At 36.2% G+C, this 14,378-nt stretch overlaps 1 protein-coding gene and 1 pseudogene across 1 annotated transcript; both read left to right on the plus strand.

Moving 5' to 3' along the window:
- The first annotated feature begins 5,897 nt into the window (after window positions 1-5,897).
- On the plus strand, window positions 5,898-7,570 carry LOC121238558 (putative expansin-B2). The gene is made up of 4 exons (XM_041135479.1): window positions 5,898-6,256; window positions 6,351-6,463; window positions 6,560-6,747; window positions 7,059-7,570. Exons 1-4 carry the CDS (start codon window positions 6,070-6,072, stop codon window positions 7,390-7,392), a joined length of 822 nt encoding a protein of 273 aa, XP_040991413.1. The 5' UTR covers window positions 5,898-6,069; the 3' UTR covers window positions 7,393-7,570.
- Window positions 7,571-11,972: 4,402 nt separating this feature from the next.
- Window positions 11,973-14,177, plus strand: LOC121238561 (annotated as a pseudogene).
- Window positions 14,178-14,378: the final 201 nt, after the last annotated feature.

Below are 14,378 nucleotides of genomic sequence, written 5' to 3' on the forward strand. Positions count from 1 at the left end.
GCAAAATGAAAGGGTATATAGGAGCGAGCTAGGAAAGAGGGAGGAAACAGAGAGGAACTCATGATCAGGACTACTGGACAAGTTGCTTGGAGATCAGGCATCTAACTATTTTATTGCTTAAACAGCTTTTGGTGTTCCATCCTAGTGTTATTTTAATTCCTTTCCCGTTTAAAGTTCGATGGTCTGATGCATGCAGCATTAAGACAAGCACCAAACCAATGTAATTTTAATATTAAGGAAATGTCTACAGCGCGCACCCAACCTTTGAACTGAAAAGGCAGGCCAACAAATTAATCATGTTTATCCTATCTCGTTCTTTCAATTATCATGGTGGCAAATTGCCATTTCTTTGGCAGAATTACAACTAGTACGAATTTTACAAGTAAAACGAGTATTTGTGATCATTGTTTTGCGATGAAAACAGATGTTATTGATTCCTTTAATTGTCCCAAATGAGCATTATAGTTTGTTTTTGGTGCTAAAAGAGCCGGCTCTTGATCATTTCAATGAGCTTGGAAGATGTAAAACAACCGTCCAAACAGTACTAGTCTATACGGCTATCCCATATGGAAGCAACTCTTGCCGCCCTTGTTCATATTCCTCCGATTAATCCAGCTCGATCCCTTATATTTTTGTAAGTAGAAGAAACAAAAGTCGTAATCCTAACATTAAAAAAATAAAAACAGGCGAAGTGATGGGCAGAAAATGCTCCTTTTTGCAACACAAGAGCCCAACATGTAAGTTAGAATAAGCAGACGTATATACTAACCATCGTAATTTGGCGTTATCACCGTTTGGACTTTGTAATAATCATTCTTTAATTGCACTACTTAAATGGCTAATCATGCTTTAATTTATTCTTCTAACCTTTTGCTTCATTCATAACACATTAACTAAGATGATCATGATCGATCCAATACTACTAGACGATCTGTAATATCATTCACCATCTTCTACACTCAATTCGATCAATATATTATATTTATTCTATAATTCCAAAAAGACTAATTAATAAATTTAAAGTTTTCCTAAGATTCACTTATAAAGTCCATTTTTAGTTAATAAGTAGCCAATGTAGAGTTAAGCACTCATGAATGCACTACAAGAAAAACATTTATATGTGGTCATTATATGCTAAAAAACAATACTTTCAACCAAAATGAGTTCATTTTCGTCGTAAATAAGTCATTATAAATACTTGTTTTTCTTATAGTGGTGACTTTATAGGATATTATGACTTCTCCAAGGCCAACTATACTTGGTGAAGGCCCTGATACCTTACATATATAATGACCTATTCCCAATTTTTTGTTCTTTAAAAAAATTATATATATAATTATTTTTTGTGAAATGACTTTTGAAAAAAAAAATCCTTTATTAACTTAATAATTTTTTATAGAATTCTCAGAATAAATTTTCTTTTTGAAGGAGAAAGGAGAGAAATCACAATTTCTTGATAGTCTGGCAGCTAGGTAATTGCTGAATTAAATTGATGTATAGTTTAGAAAAACAATATGAAAAATTGAGTGAAAGACCTTAGAGGCCGGAGGTTTGTGTATTTTTAGTTTCAAATTACATAGAATATATATTAGACGCAACCATAGGAATATATATATATCATCAACTTTTGACCATATATAAATTATAATATCCATGCATTTGTTTAATAACATGAAGCCACCCCAGCCTAGACAATGGCCTGGCCTTTATTTTAAATGATGCTGCTGCTTTATTGTCGAGAACATATGAAGGTTAAAGAACACCGACGAAGATATTATGTTTCTTAATCGTTCCGATTATTGTAATTGATCATTAAACAAACATCTAATTATCTATTTCAATACAGTCCATGCTGCCATGTTCTTGTGCATTCACCTAACCTACAACTTTATTAATGTCGTTTTCTTTAATGATATATAGCTTTACGACATTACTTTCTATATATAACTAAAAAGATTAATAAAAGAAAAGCATCCATTTACCGTACGATATCTTATATTATAATAATAATTATATATAAAGGTGTAAGAAATCTTGAAAAATTTGTAGTGATTTCAAAATATTTTGATTATAAGCCCAATCAACACTTTATTACTGAAAATATATAGGATTTATTTCTATATACGAGTTTTAATTTCTATCGAGAAGTGCCATATTTATAAAGAGATCATATAAAATTAAAGTTACAAACTAACGTGACTTGATGTATGTTAGATCTATTTTACAATAAAATTAATTTTATAATCTAAGATATCACATCAAATTACGTCAGTTTATAAATTTATAATTAGACCGGGCCAAGTTGAAATGGGTCTAGGGTAGATTTTATATGCATTGGGGACAAAATATTTGAGGAAGAAGAAATAATTAGATTGGGGCCTAAGTTGAAATGGGTCTGCTTTGGGTAGTTTCAAGCAAGAAATTCTGCGGATCAGTTTGGTGGACATTAGTGAAATTCATGCCAGAGAAGATGATCATCAGAATGTTGTTATTATTGGTGACAATAATTTTTATAGTGTCTTTTCTCCGTAGATTGGATTACGCGTCACAAGTCTAGTTTCCTATATTTTCAGGAAACTGGGCTTTGGGAAAGCCAGACCACACCACAGAATTGGATAATTTGGACGTTGGGCTTTGTTGTTAAGCCCAACTCAAAAATGAATTCCAAACCGGGAAAATGATCGAATTTATAATTTTTTTTTTGTTATAATCACATTAAAACAATAATCCTAACTCACGAGAGATCATCAAAATGCAGTAAAAGAAAAAAGAAAAAAGGAAAAAAAAAAACACTGTGAAAAACAAAGAAAGAACGAAATGGTGAAATAAGATAATTACAGGGAATATTGTTTTGATCATGTGAAAACACGTGTTCTTGGATTTTTTTTTTTTAATCATTCTAGAGAATCGATTGTTGTATCTTCCTCTTAAAAGGTCTACCTTTGAATTATGGTCGTTTTCCTTTTTATTAAATTAGTTCCATTTTCAAAATGCACGCAATTAGTCTTCGGAGATAATGATCAAGCAAGCTAGCTAGCTAGGATGTATTAATACAAGTTATGGATGTAATATTTCTCAAAAGAAACAGTCAATTTTGCACCCAGCTTTCTTGTTCAACTGATAATAATCTCCTCTTGATTAACATTAAATTTGTGACACCATGATTCTGGATATTTTACATGAAATCAGGCATTTTAAATTTGTACACTAATTAAAGGTGCATGCTGGCGGCAGATATATTAATTTTACATGAACGAGCTGTCTAGCTCTAGATTCAAGAAAAAGAAAAATCACTAGAATTAAATGGCTCAACATTTAATTATTGTAAGGAAGATGGTGAAGGGCAATTAGCTAGCTAGCTTGGTCAAATTAGAAACTGATCTCACAATTAGTTTATTCCAAATAATCCAAACTAAAGCAAATAAATCAATATATAGAACGGATGATCAAGTCCAAATCAATCCCAGCTTGCCTGAAGACCTAAAGCTCTAAAAACTTTTGTAATTATTAATTGCTAGATCAGTTTGTATCCGACTTTTTCGTAGCGACAATGCATGTGGTTTGCAATTGATTATCATGTATTTAATGTAACAATAAATTAATATATATATATATATATATATATATATTATTTGGAAATTTTTAAAAGGCCGATCATCAAAAAACCGATGTCACGAAAATGAGAGGAAATGGATCAAATCCGATCGATGCTGACAAATTAAGATTTTATGCCATCATCAATACATACATACGTACGACTCATGTCATTATGTTAATACTATTCTATATTTTAACATTTCTGCATCCTTAAATACTATGATTCCTTCAAAACATAATATGTTGTAACTAATTTCTGCTATAAGATTTACAAATAATGATCATATCATGACCATTATGATAGTATTAATTTTTTTAAAAAAATATTAATATTTTAAATTTAAATTTTACAAAATTGCACTCCATTTGAAGGATAAATGTATGCCTAGAAGATGGATGAACTTATCTCAATTGCAGAGTTATATCGATCCTACAGGGATTATATATATTCATTGTCATGACCTACGTACTGATTAACAAGTTGTCCCCTGGGTATTTTTTTTCTTCCTCTCTTTCTTCTGGGAAAGTGATGGCCATATGCAACATCCAGACACCTAATTGGGGGGTTCAGATTTCTGTCTCTCTTTTTCTGACCTTGAAAGTGAAAACCATGTGTTCAACCTCTAGAAAGAAAAAAACTTCTACCATTGATGATCCTTCAATGTTACATCAAAGCAAACCTGTCAACCAACGACGTGATCGGTGAAGAAAAATATCAGATTCTCGATCTTCATCTAGTTATATATATATATATATGTGTATGTACGTATATATATCGCTTATGTATGTATGTATGTATGTACCTACCTACCTACATTCCCCGACATGCAAATACTGTTGAGAAAGTACTTACAAAAAACCTAGCCTCAATCTTTGCCAAATATTACGTGCCGTTGTCTCTGATGATGTGGACTCCCCACGTGCAAGGTGAGTATTTTTCTGCCGTCAGATCAGGTGTGGATTAGATTTTCAACGGCTTATAATAACCGCCATTAACGGCCACATTAAGGAAAGAAGCATCGCTTTCAATCAAAACCGCAAATCGTTCATGAGGTTAATTAAAATTTGCATCTCCTTGAAAAGTGGCCGGGTGCAGGTCACTGTAAATCTACACAACATTGTCAACAAGGACACAAAAATACAAAGTTTAATTTGGTCGGTCCGTGGACCCACGACGCATGTGGGTCTACTGTTCATGTGGGTCCCGCCAAGATGGCTTAACTATTAACTATCCTCGCGGGTAACCGTTTTCTAGTTGACGCAGTTTCCACGTGAAACATGACTAATTCGGTGGTACTACTCATTTTCGTGCCTCAATGGTTACTTTGCCGGGCAAAGGTACGTACAGAACAAAAGAAAGGGTAAAATCTCATTCTATATTGAACACATTCATGGTAACTTAGGAACAAATTAAAGAGGACTTCTTTGAGATAAATTACAAAAAAATTAATCTCCATATTATAATTAAATATAAAGTTCCAATCTTTATATACAATGACGGAACCACGTTGATGGTTTAATCCTCCACGTTAAGATTAAGATTTGTCTTTTTTTTTTTTTTTTTTTTTTTTTTTTACATGCATGTGTCATACGTTAGAAAAATAGGCCCACCCCCCCCCAAAAGAAAAACCTCTAGTTCCGCCACTATTTATATAAATATAGTTGTTTTAACAAAGACAAAAAAGAATGGAAAGAAAAATAGCAGCACCGTGCGCGTGGTTATCATCTTATATTTTCATTTCCGTATCGGACAACATTATTCTTTCAGTTTTTAGACTTTTCTTCTAAATATGAATCACATGAATAAAGCCTTTAATTATTATCAGACTGAAGTATGGCGCCAAAGATCAAGTTACCTCAGATTAAGAATACGTGACGTTTCATGATTTCATCAATTAATCAAATATATATATATATATATATATATATATATATACACCACAATACAATGAATCTTAATTGAATAAATTGGTCCATGATATATGGCGGAAGTCATGGCATCCTATGATACGGAATAGTCCATATCTTTGTAAGTATTACGACGTTGAAAGTGATGAGTATGGATATGGTAGTATGCTGCATGAGTACTACTAATACTAGAGAAGAATACGTGAAGGAAATGTTTTACATGTACATGATGCATTTGACAATTGACATATATATCAAAATGCATGCATATGTTAATTGGCAGCTTGTAACTTAAGAAAATGAAACCAACGTCTAGTGGCATGTATGTAGTGGCATGTACGTAGCAGCTCTATATATCGATCGATCTCAGTGGCATGTACGTAGCATATAATTATATTATGCTTGGAAGTATTAGAACCCAAGCCCCGTCCTTCCTCTATAAATTCCACCGAACCATTCATTCTCCGTTATCTCATCTCATACAAGCCAACGCCACACACAACGTCTGCCACTTGCTCAACTCTAGGCCTGTGTGTTCTTTTGAGCACTGTGATATATAGAATAATGGCTGACCTTGTTCTTCAATATCCATGCTCTCTAATTACTCTTATGGCTCTCTTTTCTCTTTTGCTGAGCCCAAGTTCTTGCTTCAACCCCAAGCTTCTTAATGTCTCGAAGCTTCAATCTGATTCTAATTGGTCACCCGCCGGTGCAACCTGGTATGGAAGCCCAACAGGTGCCGGGAGTGATGGTAATGGCAAATGCCCTTAATCTCATATTCATAGAAAATGTGTATGAAAATGTCATTTATATATGCTTGAAATTTGATTTTCTTTCATGTGTAGGGGGTGCGTGTGGATATGGGAATACAGTAGAGCAAGCCCCATTCTCTTCAATGATATCGGCCGGAGGCCCTTCTTTATTCGAGTCAGGCAAAGGATGTGGAGCTTGTTATCAGGTCAGGACCTTCTCAACGCCCGTCTCCTTTATCCTTAATTAATTTTGAAAAAAATGGCTCATGAGATCCATGTGGCAACATCTGATATTCACGCAGGTTAAGTGCAATACGAATGCAGCATGCTCGGGAAATCCAGTGACTGTAGTTATCACGGATGAGTGTCCAGGGTGTACATCAGAATCTGTTCATTTTGATCTGAGTGGCACCGCTTTTGGTGCCATGGCAACTTCTGGTCAGGCTGGTCAACTAAGAAATGCTGGAGTCTTGCAGATTCAGTACAGAAGGTAATTCTACTATGCATGCATGATGCGTTGGGGCGAAGAAAATTAAGCATGTTTAGCGTGAAAAAAATCATGTTTTGAGTCATTTTTGGGTTTAAAGTCTACATTAATTTGGATATGGGGAATCAGACCATGCAAGAGTCCAAGAGATTACCGCTCTATATATTTCAAATATTTTGACTCTAACGATTATCGCAATATCCTTCCTTGAATAAACTACCTTAAAATTCTTGTCATTGTCATTTTTTCAACATTTTCTTGTTTTCCATTTCATTAATCATCTTGTCTAATGACTAAAAACGATGACTTTTCAGGGTCGAGTGCAACTATCGCGGAAAGTCATTAGCCTTTCACGTAGACTCTGGCTCCAACCCCAACTATTTTGCTTCCCTAATAGAATATGAACAGGGAGATGGGGACCTTGGTGCAGTTCACCTAAAACAGGCCCTTGATTCGGATACATGGCTTCCCATGCAGCAGTCATGGGGTGCAGTTTGGAAACTTGATTCGGGCTCAACATTACAGGCTCCTTTCTCCATCCGCCTCACCTCGCTCGAGTCTGGCAATGCTGTTGTAGCCAACAACGTGATTCCGGCTGGCTGGCAACCCGGCCAAACTTATCGATCTGTTGTCAACTTTCAAACCTAGCTAGCTATATATGTCTGGTTTTGGTCCCAGCGAAAAAAAGTATAAGAAAATCAACATATTTCTATGTAATTTGCTGGTGACGATGAATCAAAGTCAGATTAGCTATAATGTACTCTAGTTTGTCTTCGTGCACCAACGGTGACTAATATATATATAGTGTTTACCTATTGTGGAAAAATAATCATCCCTGTACTCTGATCTTTTCTTCTTTCTCCAATTGCATGTGTATCTCACGAGTCATGCATATATATATATATATATATATATATATATATATATATATATACATCATATAAGCATAAATTACATGCATCATGCATATACCTTTAATTCGATTTTAGAGCAATCAATAATTAAGACCGACCAGGAAGAAAGGCTCCAATCTTTTACCTGCTCATAAAAAATGACCGGAAAAAAATTGATAATCAGACAATATACAAGCAGGACAAACTAAGGGCGACTAATATACTGCATTTGTTGGGTGCTCTTGGGACTCTTTCAATTCCAAAATCTAGTTCAAGATATGAGGTTTTCACTTACAAAGTAATCACCACCATGCAGCTAGCCCCTTCCACAATAGATGTGGGACAGCCCAACAATCTTCTCCTCACATGTATAAGGGAGTAATTGGTTTGGTTCGGCCTGATTTTAGACATATTTTATAATCAAATCGGTATACATAACCGGTTTTAATATTTGAAGAACTGATATTGCACTGACTAAACCCCTAAACTGGTATTTCTAATTTTACCGGTTTCAGTCTGATTTGGTCCCCTTTTTTCAGTATATTATATATATAGTATATAATAATTAATATAGTGATAATATGTTGTAGTATATTATAATTATAATTGTATTATAAACTATGGACTGAAAACTAGAACCGGTATCGAACTGATTTAGAACCAAACCGAACTCACCGGTTCGGTCCGGTTTACCAGTTCAACATTCTTTTTTCACCCCTACCCTCACACATCGGGCGCTGAGTCGGAACAACAACAACTTGTTTCTCTTGCAGATTGTTGAGTTAAGACTGTTGGTAAACTTGGGCTCTGATACTAGTATTGGGTGGTATAGACTTCTCTCAATCTCAAAATTTAGTTCAAAAGATGAGATTTTTCTTCACACTTATAAACTGACTACCAACCTTTTTCACAACTGATATGAAACTACCCAACAACATGGCACACAATGGATGTGTGCGAGTCCAAAGTTAATAGCATAGGTGGCCCATGCACGTCATAGGTTCCCACCAAGCAGAAATATCATATATCCGACTATAGATCAAAGTGTCAAAGTACTGCTATTCCAGTTCATGCAACTTTCATGCAGAAAGAGACAACTTGGAAGAAATAAGCATCTCCAAGTTTGGACTTTGTAATCAATTGAAGACAAACCAAAACAATAAAAAATTGGGGAAGCAAATAAAACTTATCTTGACTTTATTTCCCAGTAATCTCTTACCTGATGCCTCATCATTCTATTTCTCTCCTTGATATGCGGCATATACATACCTATAATTCTTCTTATGGCTACATTTATCGATTTACTTCCCTTATGAATATTCCCCTTCAAATTTATGATGCTTTTGAAAAAGAAAAAAATCTTACCCAGTTTGGTACAAAATCATTGATGGACTTTGCCTCGATGACTTGGAAACATGGAGTCCCCTATATATATATATATATATAGTGCTTCATAAACCGAGATTTTGGTTCTCAAAAGAGAGAGATATATAAAGTGATCTATGGAGATTTTTATACTATATTTAATCGTTTTGTTATGATAACCACAAGTCCACAACGTACTGATGTGAGCCAGCAAACTTCAGATAGATGTCGTTTAGTGGGCCAAGCCCAATCTTTGGAGCACAAACTTGGAACGCGATCAAGAATTTGAGTTTTGGATTGGATTCTATTTATGTACCGCTCGCTTTACCGGCCGGCCTATCGATTCCCTCGACCTTTTTTTTTTTTTTTTTTTTTTTTTTCCCCTTTTCCTTTTTTAATTTTCTTCTCCCACCTTTTCTCTGGCCTGGCTCTATCGGTAATCATAGTTTATTCCACTTTTGGTGTTCTTATGAATTTTTTGAGTAATTAATACTTCAACAGTGTCGGCAGAAGTTATTGCTTACCTCTCTAAATTTACAAAAATCATGATCATCTAAAACCTAAATATATTTCATTTAATTTTCTCCGAAGGTCTAAAACTGTACAGAAATTATTGAAAAATATATACCACCTTCTAGTTTCAAAGAAAATCTTTTCTTTTTCTGCATAATACATAGCATTAATTTATTGGCATGTATTTAATTTTCAAATTAATTACTTAAAAAAAATGTATCGGCTAGCTTTAAGAGAACTACTACTTCTCGATCTAAACTAGTTAAAAATGAGCAGACTACGTACTTGCCAAAAGGTGCCAAGAACTTATGAATCTTCTGCAGAACAAAAGCCCCCAATGTCCATTATTTCACATGGTTCTGGACCACAGCCTAACCCACATATAATTCTAGACGTTGTAAAGCCTACACGCAAATGCACGTACTCGATCTTATTACGCACTCCATGCTCATCTTATGTATGCTTTCCTTGAAGTCTAATTAAGGCCGTTCGGACTGCTTTTGAATGTTTAAAGGTTCTACTCTTGAAATAATTCCAATTTCGATGCAACTTTTCCATATCAGAGAGAGCAAGGGAAGCAGCTCGCTCTAACCATAAATGGAATGATGGTAATTGAGAAGAGATTGCATCTTTCAAAAAGAGAACTGGCCTGTGTAACTTTGTAGATCAGATGCAGTAGTACTAAGCGCAGACTCGATCAGGAAGCTTCACTCTAGCTAGCTGAACTAACAGGTATGCTCTTGATCACTCTTAGATCTCTAACTAGTTGGTTTTGGGAATGCTTTGAATCAAAGCAAAAGAAAAGAATGATTAATGATGGATTACAGACTAAAACCACAGCTCTCATTGAAGCAATGTCTTTATTTATTGCTTGGCAAAGAGTTTACTGACTACTTAAATTGTGGTTGGCACTTCATAACTCACTATCATTGAAGTTTCAACAATTAATATATATATATATATATATATATATATATATATATATATGCTTTTCAAGACCAATTGATGAAGGAAAAGAAAAGATAAAAAAAAAAAAAAAAAAAAAAAAAGATCGATGTGTATGTATAGATGAATCAAAAGCCTTCCCAATACTCTTGCTTACTAGCTAGATTGATGTGGACTGTCAAACGAAAGTACTGTGCTGTCACTTTAGCAAGTTATGCAAGGAAAGAAGAACCATCAGTACTATAGTCTAAGCTCCTAGTCCTGGACATGCAACACTACACCTTTATCGACAATTAATCAGAACATAATTCATCGATCATGATCTGCTGCAATATTACTTATGGCAAATCGAGGATGTAAACCCTTGCGCCTACATTTCACATTCGACTTGGTACCGGAAAAAGGTCAAGTAGGTCGGACAGATAAAACGTACAACCAATTAGGGAGCACGAACTAATTAATTACACACAAAAAGAAACCAAACCAATGAAACCATAGAAAGCTTACAAACACATCTCGACTTATACAGATAATGTATCTGAAAAGCACCAACTTTACATCAAACTAACATCATGTAGACATGCACGCCTGATCCGTCAGTATGCTTCGTGATATGTTATGAGGCAAGATCAGATTGATCAAATTAAGTCGTATACATGTGCATTAGTTTCACTAGTCTATTAATTTGTTAAACTTCACACTTATTGCTGGTGACGAACCTCCATGCTCGTTTTATAGTCATGTTCTAAGCTTGTAGTACTATGATGCACGTCTCCTAAATAGAAAGCCAATTTGCAGCTTGTTCAAATTAATTCAAGGATTGTATATGCGGAGGTGACAATATTAATATATCCTCTCTTGTTGTACTGATCACAACTAAATATGATTTAAATAGACTGGCCGAAAAGACATTAGTGGATACTAAAACACGGCCCGATCAAGCTGATCTAGGCCAACTTGACTTGAGATCATAACTTTTCGGCCTGGTCGATCGCTCCACTGCATCATTGAAATTCAACATAATAAGAGTTTTTTCATTGACTTCGAATCGTCTTCCAAAATAGTAACAACAAAAAGGCATTTGGATTCAGAGAAGAGGTAGGATAAGTTAAGATGGTTTATGAATAGAAGAATAAAATATTGTTAAACTATTATTTTTTAATATTATTATTTTTTGAGATTTAAAATAGTTGAATTGTTTATTATATTTTATATAAAAATTTGAAAAAATTATAATGATGAGATGAGATAAATTGAAGTGAGTTTTCAATCCAAACAGCTTTTACATACCCTGTTAGGAAAAGTGTAACTAATATCCCATTTGTAAAAGGCCTATAAATAATAGAAAACGTAATAAAAGGATAAACCCAAAAGGGTGAGTGATAATTATAATTAGTTTATAATATTATATATTTTGTGTGGAAAAGCAGCTTGAACCAACCGACAGACAAGGAGAAGCATAAGTTAGTTTTCTTGGCTTGGAATTGAAGGGATATGAATAGGTATGGCAGTTAGAACCACTCCCTTCCCCTTTCACTCACTCCCTCAACACTCTCTCGAGAGCTCTCTCTCTCTCTCTCTCTCTCTCATACGCACATACACAAACACAGTACTGGAGTTTCGGGCCTCCTTTAGTTGGTTTGACCGTCGGCGGCGCCACCACCACAAAGTCGTAGAAAAAGTCTCTCGCCCTCTCACCCTCCCACCACTTGTCACCACACTCTCTCTATACTTCTTCCAGAACTCCCACACCGCTATCTCTCTCCCATTCACAAATTAACCTCAACCAATACTACAACTAAAAACCAGGACTACTACCCCTTCATCTTCATCGTTCAACCCCACGACACAACATCCACTACAAGAATAAACTCCAACCTGGGGGCCTAGCTCTCCCTCCTCTATTATCCTTAGCCTACTATACATCGATCTGCGCGATCTTCCTCTCTCTTGGATTTCCTTTTTCCTCTTCTTTTTTTTCTTTCCTTTTTAATTTTGTATGGCCTTGATTGTGGAACAGCAATCCAATAACTTGAAGCACTTCTGCAAAATTTGCAAGAAAGGTTTTGGATGTGGAAGAGCACTGGGTGGCCACATGAGGGCGCACGGAATAGGCGACGAGAGCGGACACATTGACGACGAAGACCCTGCAAGTGATTGGGAGGAAAAGCTCGCTGGTGGCAACGTTCCACCTAATAACAAGCGCATGTATGCTTTGAGAACGAACCCAAATCGGCTAAAGAGCTGTCGAGTTTGCCAGAATTGTGGTAAAGAATTCTTGTCATGGAAATCTTTTCTCGAACATGGAAAATGTAGCTCCGAAGACGCCGAGTCCCTGGTGTCGTCGCCAGCTGGTTCGGAAGGTGACGATGACACGGGAAGAAGAGAGTGTGGCTGGTCTAAAAGGAAAAGATCATTCAGAGCAAAAGTGGGAAATTTCAATTCGAATTGCCCTTCTAGCGAGGAGGAAGACCTCGCTAATTGCTTGATGATGTTATCAAATGCAGCCGTCGACCCTACGGTGGCCGAGGCCGAGGCCGAGGCGGAGGAGTCTTGTGCTTCAGCTAGTAAAGAAGAGGAGAGAAGAAACCCCATGAATTTCATTGCTCCAATTTCTTTTAGGGTTCCAGTAGAGAACAACAACAACAAGAACAAGGGCGTGGCCAAAGGATTGTTCGAGTGTAAGGCATGCAAGAAAGTGTTTAATTCACACCAAGCATTAGGTGGTCATAGAGCTAGCCACAAGAAAGTTAAAGGCTGTTTCGCCGCCCGGCTCGACCATCACCTCGATGATAGTCAAGCCGATGAAGACGTGATCACACACGAAGAATTCTTCCCAACTAAATCAAACTCAACCCTACAACTCGATCAAGGTTCTGATCCACCATTAATGGCATCCACATCCAAGAGGAAATCGAAGGTGCACGAGTGCTCGATATGTCACCGTATTTTCTCGTCCGGGCAGGCGCTAGGGGCCACAAGAGGTGCCATTGGATCACATCAAACGCACCCGACACGTCTACGATAGCAAAGTTTCAACAGTTGCAAGATCAGATGGAGAAAATCAATCCAAGGTCTAAGTTCGATGACTCAGACTTGCTGGACCTGAAGCTCGATCTTAACCTGCCTGCACCAGTTGAAGATCTCAATGGGGCTCGGCGGGACCAAGTAAAGCCCCCAAACCTCGAAGTATCTACAGAAATTTATCTACAGCCTTGGACAGGTGGGAAAGAAAAGGAAGATAATCACTGCCAACAACACAACCACCTCCACCACCGTCAAAATGTAGACAATGACGTCGGCAACAATGATAACAACAACAATAATGTCAATGACAGTAATGGTTCAGTGCCGAATGTGGATGATGAGGCAGACAGTAACGTGAAGTTAGCTAAGCTAAGTGAGTTGAAGGACATGAACACGAGTGGGGGTTCCTCACCGTGGTTGCAGGTGGGGATTGGTTCAACTACTGATGTGGCAGCTGACCCGTAAGTTTTGTGAAGCAAATTACTACTGACGATCCTCTTAATAATTATTCATTTTCCCTTTTCTTTCTTGTAATTTTTGTATCAAGAAACTGTAATTTAAGTATAAACTCAAAAGTTTCATAATTAATGTTTTGTAATTATGTAATTTTGGTGGGCCCACAGGAACCACATCTAAAGAGCATACATTTTTCTCAATAACTACTCCCCCCTGGCGGTATTTATAAGTAGGGACGTGGACCATGAATCTGCTCTGGTCCCCCATCACCTCCTATAAAATTAGCCTTTCATTAATAGGATCAAGATCTTTTCCTGTTATTTTGTTATTAAGTGAATCATGTGTCAACTCATGTCAAGGATTTCCTTTTGTCATGATCAGCAGTAGAAGTAGCTCCAACTTATGCTCTAATGCGCGCAAATGAGATTATTTGAT

The sequence above is a fragment of the Juglans microcarpa x Juglans regia genome, chromosome 7D (genome assembly GCF_004785595.1).
Source record: "Juglans microcarpa x Juglans regia isolate MS1-56 chromosome 7D, Jm3101_v1.0, whole genome shotgun sequence".
Taxonomy (NCBI): domain Eukaryota; kingdom Viridiplantae; phylum Streptophyta; class Magnoliopsida; order Fagales; family Juglandaceae; genus Juglans; species Juglans microcarpa x Juglans regia.

Excerpts from the sequence above, each read along its gene's own strand:
- LOC121238558 (XM_041135479.1), top strand. The coding sequence starts at position 6,070 with ATGGCTGACCTTGTTCTTCAATATCCATGCTCTCTAATTACTCTTATG. Across the intron at positions 6,257-6,350 it reads AACAGGTGCCGGGAGTGATG|GGGGTGCGTGTGGATATGGG; the intron begins GTAATGGCAAAT and ends TTTCATGTGTAG. Across the intron at positions 6,464-6,559 it reads GATGTGGAGCTTGTTATCAG|GTTAAGTGCAATACGAATGC; the intron begins GTCAGGACCTTC and ends ATATTCACGCAG.